The sequence below is a fragment of the Cicer arietinum genome, chromosome 5 (genome assembly GCF_000331145.2).
Source record: "Cicer arietinum cultivar CDC Frontier isolate Library 1 chromosome 5, Cicar.CDCFrontier_v2.0, whole genome shotgun sequence".
NCBI lineage: Eukaryota > Viridiplantae > Streptophyta > Magnoliopsida > Fabales > Fabaceae > Cicer > Cicer arietinum.
In genome coordinates, this window is record NC_021164.2 from 54,056,808 (window position 1) to 54,060,944 (window position 4,137).

The 4,137-nt window shown below is 31.3% G+C and overlaps 1 protein-coding gene across 4 annotated transcripts; it reads left to right on the plus strand.

Annotated features, from left to right (window-relative positions):
• Positions 1 to 594: 594 nt before the first annotated feature.
• On the plus strand, positions 595 to 3,675 carry LOC101505676 (uncharacterized). Of its 4 annotated transcripts, XM_073368290.1 has the most exons (8): positions 595 to 688; positions 1,167 to 1,211; positions 1,342 to 1,533; positions 1,682 to 2,129; positions 2,285 to 2,411; positions 2,505 to 2,616; positions 3,020 to 3,054; positions 3,292 to 3,675. In XM_073368290.1, the coding sequence occupies exons 2-4, from the start codon at positions 1,172 to 1,174 to the stop codon at positions 1,843 to 1,845; spliced, it is 396 nt and encodes a 131-aa protein (XP_073224391.1). In that variant the 5' UTR covers positions 595 to 688; positions 1,167 to 1,171; the 3' UTR covers positions 1,846 to 2,129; positions 2,285 to 2,411; positions 2,505 to 2,616; positions 3,020 to 3,054; positions 3,292 to 3,675. The 4 variants fall into 4 exon arrangements, with proteins under 4 accessions (XP_073224391.1, XP_073224388.1, XP_073224389.1 ...); XM_073368287.1 differs by having other exon boundaries at positions 2,285 to 2,616; XM_073368288.1 differs by lacking the exon at positions 595 to 688 and adding an exon at positions 695 to 1,050 and having other exon boundaries at positions 2,285 to 2,616.
• Positions 3,676 to 4,137: the final 462 nt, after the last annotated feature.

Here is a 4,137-nt window from a genome sequence, read left to right on the forward strand (position 1 = left end):
GTATAAATAAAGTAAAAACATTTCAGCCGTCCACTATCAACAAAATTTCAATTTTCCCGGTCAAAGAAAATTAAACCCTGTAACGCATTCTTATGATAGTTATTGTAACGCATTCTTATGAAAATCAATACACACTTTTAGAAGGCTCTGCATTTTACTGGTTAATTGTAGTACTCATATATATATTTTGTGATGCTTACAAAATAGCCATATTTTCTACTTACTTTAAGGGTTAATGCTTTTAAAATATTTTTATTTGCATTATCTCTACTATTTTTCTTGATACGTTCATTATCTATTTTTGCCACCTAATAAAGGAATCAAATTGTAATAGACAAAAAAAAAAATAATCAAATTTCAATCAAGACAATATAGAAAAGAGTACAAAAATTGCAATCTAAAGAAGAAAAAGAATTAAACAATTTAGTGTTTTGTTGAAGAACGAGTTATTTGGAGAAATAATCTTTTATAGGGATCAAATCATTTTATTTTAAAATAGTACTCTCCTAATAGATTTATATAATAATTTGTAGATTCTATTTCGAATTTAGAAAAAAAAAATTCTATAAATATACTATTATATTTGCTAATTTAATAAAATTAATTATTAAAACACATTCATTCCTTCCTCCCTTCTATCTTTTTTCATTCATTCGCATCTCAAATCGGATCAAACCCTAGCGGAACCGTAAAAGCTTCTTTCTTTCTCTCTATATTTTCAATTTCATTTGTAGAACTCTTGAGTCTGTGTTGCATATTAAGACTATTTTGGCCTTCGTTATGTTAATGCTCACGGTTCCTATTTCTGAATTTTGATGTTAGCTTAGCATATCTGATTTTGGTATCTGAATTTTGATGAATTTTGATGCTCACGGTTCCTATTTCTAAAACCTTCTTTCTTTCTCTCTATATTTTCAATTTCATTCACGTAGAACTCTACTTGCGGCGGCTTCACGAATCATGATCTTGGTTTTGAAATCTGAGCCTGTGTTACGTGATTTTTAAACCCTAGCGGAACGCAATCTTTTGAAATATTGTGGTTCGTATTAGGTTAGGATGATTAGGAACATATCTTGTTTCATCATGAAATTAAATTGTTTGAATTCAAATCCTAGCGGTATAATTATTAATTTATTTTTACAATTTTTTCTTTGTTCTCTGAATAGCGATAATGAAGATCAAACATAAAGACTTGGATATTCATCCCAAAAGTAAGTAAGACTTGGATTTCATTTGCTTCTGTGAAAAGTTTACATTAATTTGTTTATCATGATTTTACAGCACCTTCTCTTACTCTATTGCTTCTGTTCTCTATGTATTCTCATTCTTATGTTCTTATAGAGTCTGTCAAGTCAAAGAATTTCAAGAAACATCGAAAGCAAGGGATTGCAGTCCAAACAACACTAAACAAGTTGACAAACAAAACACCACTTGAACCTGAACCATCATCTCCGATTAAGAACTCGCCTAAAGATGATTTTGGTGATCTCTTTCTTGTGTTCGGCGACAATGATCCTCCGATATCAAAACATGGTAAGCTGACTTGATTTTCTCTTCACCATTTGATGTAATACTAGACAAGATATTTTGTAGAAATTCACTTTCCCTTATGTAATATTTTATCTATGGAGTTTGGATTTCATTTGCTTATGTCAAAATTAAATTCATTTATCTTTTATAGAGGCAGATGGAAAGGAAGGGATTACAGTTCAAAAAACACCAAACAGGTTAACAAACAAAGCACCACTTGAACCTGAACCGTCATCCCCGAAAAAGTATTCTTCTCAAGATGATTTTGGTGATCACTTTGATCCTTCGAAATCAAAGCATGGTACGCCGACTTGACTTTCTCTTCACCATTTGATGTAATACTAGACAAGATATTTTGTAGAAATTCACTTTCCCTTATGTAATATTTTATCTATGGAGTTTGGATTTCATTTGCTTATGTCAAAATTAAATTCATTTATCTTTTATAGAGGCAGATGGAAAGGAAGGGATTACAGTTCAAAAAACACCAAACAGGTTAACAAACAAAGCACCACTTGAACCTGAACCGTCATCCCCGAAAAAGTATTCTTCTCAAGATGATTTTGGTGATCACTTTGATCCTTCGAAATCAAAGCATGGTACGCCGACTTGACTTTCTCTTCACCATTTGATGTAATACTAGACAAGATATTTTGTAGAAATTCACTTTCCCTTATGTAATATTTTATCTACGGAGTTTGGATTTTATTTGCTTATGTCAAAATTAACATTCATTTATCGCCTATTGTGGCAGATGGAGTTACAGTTCAACCTGAAGATGATGAGGACAGGTATTCCGAGTTTGATGAAGACAACGACAAAAGCCTGATTGGGAAGACTTCCCTTTTTTTAATATTCGGATATTACCTCTTCATCATAAAGTGAGGATTCCTGATTTCTCGCCTCCTGATTTGTCACCTGATTTGTCACCTTCTGATTTGTCACCTTCTGATTTGTCACCTCCTACCAAAAAGTATATACCTGAAGGTTATAAAAAAGGGGATCGCATCTTCTGCTTACATGATCATAATGAGTGTGTTGCTGAACAGTTGGGATACCGCGATGGGTCTCGTATATCAAGACGCCGTAAGCTGACCTGACTTTCTATTTTAAATTTGATGTATTAAATACTAATGATGTATGCCATGAATCACAGCCTGGGATATGTTCTTCAGAAGTTCATTGATGGCTGCCTCTAACATTGACATGAACTTATCTAATATCCTAACTTCATAATTACAAGCAAATGCAAATGTAGTCTTGAATCTTATGATGTATTTGTGTGTATGTTGGCTTTCAAGTACATCTTTGAGCAAATTTAATTATTTCTAGCATTCTTTTATTGGCATAGGTCATGGAAGTTCGAAAGTTGAAATGTATATTAATATTCCTAATCTCTCTCTCTCTTGGTGATTTATATTTTGATACCTCCGTTTCTCACTTTTCTTCTTATGATACCACGTTGATAAAACTCCTATTATCTCTGCAGATTTCAAATATTTCGATGATGATTATTTAAAGAAGGTATTGTGCTCTGCAATGCACTTTTAACTTTTAGTCACTATGCTTTGATTAGCACAACCATTATATACTATTTAATATGGTTGTATACGATGTGTTTTTTTTTCAACCAAAATAAATTGTGTTTTTGTTTGTTGATTTTAAACTTTTAACTTACCACTAGAATCAACATGATGGAACACAATTTTATCATTAGATTAGATATACCTTTATTGTTTGTTCCATTTTTCCTGGTTGTAGGTTCCACTTTCCCCAAAAGACTCATCCAAATATTGGGATTCAGACTACTACGGTACACCCTCAGGCTCTCCACGTGATTTCATAATTCCTCAGGAGACTTCTTCAGATGCAGATTCCTGTAATAAAATCGACGACCAAGTGGATTCTACCCCTTGATAGTACCCAAATTTTATTTTCTCTATTTCTTTGTTGTTGCATAATACATTTAGACTTGCTATATTACTTTCAGGTATTTCTTATAATGTATCAACTTTTGATTAAGTTGTTCTGAACAAGCCTATCAAAGTACATGCTTTAGTTAGCAGTAAGTAATTAACTTTTGGTGACTACCTATGATACTCTCTCCTTATGAGAATCGTGCTATATAAAAATTGTTTTTTTGTTTTTGTTTTTGTAATGTCTTTATTACTTTTCAATGAGTGTGTCAAGCATGTGTTTTATTTTTTCCACTCAAATCTCAAGATTTTTTTTTACTTTGATAACTTTATATCTTGAGAAATATATGATTAGTGGATCTCTTGAGTGATCTTCTTATCTTTTTGAATTGAATGGTTTTTTTTTTTTTTCGTTTCAAAAAGCCATTAGAGTTTATGAACTAGTGAATGCCACAATCCCATCCACAATGTCACCCCACCCATTTGTATCTGTCTAATAGATGATTATCAAAATCATTCTAAGTGATTTATGAGTAAATGAGTCATTTTTCTTACCATATTTACATGAATACAATTAATTATTTATATGCCGATAAAATATTTTTTAATATGGTTAACTCAAATTTATAATCTTTTATTCAAGTAACATGTATTTTTATAATTATTTGTATTTTATGTAGTATTTTCATTT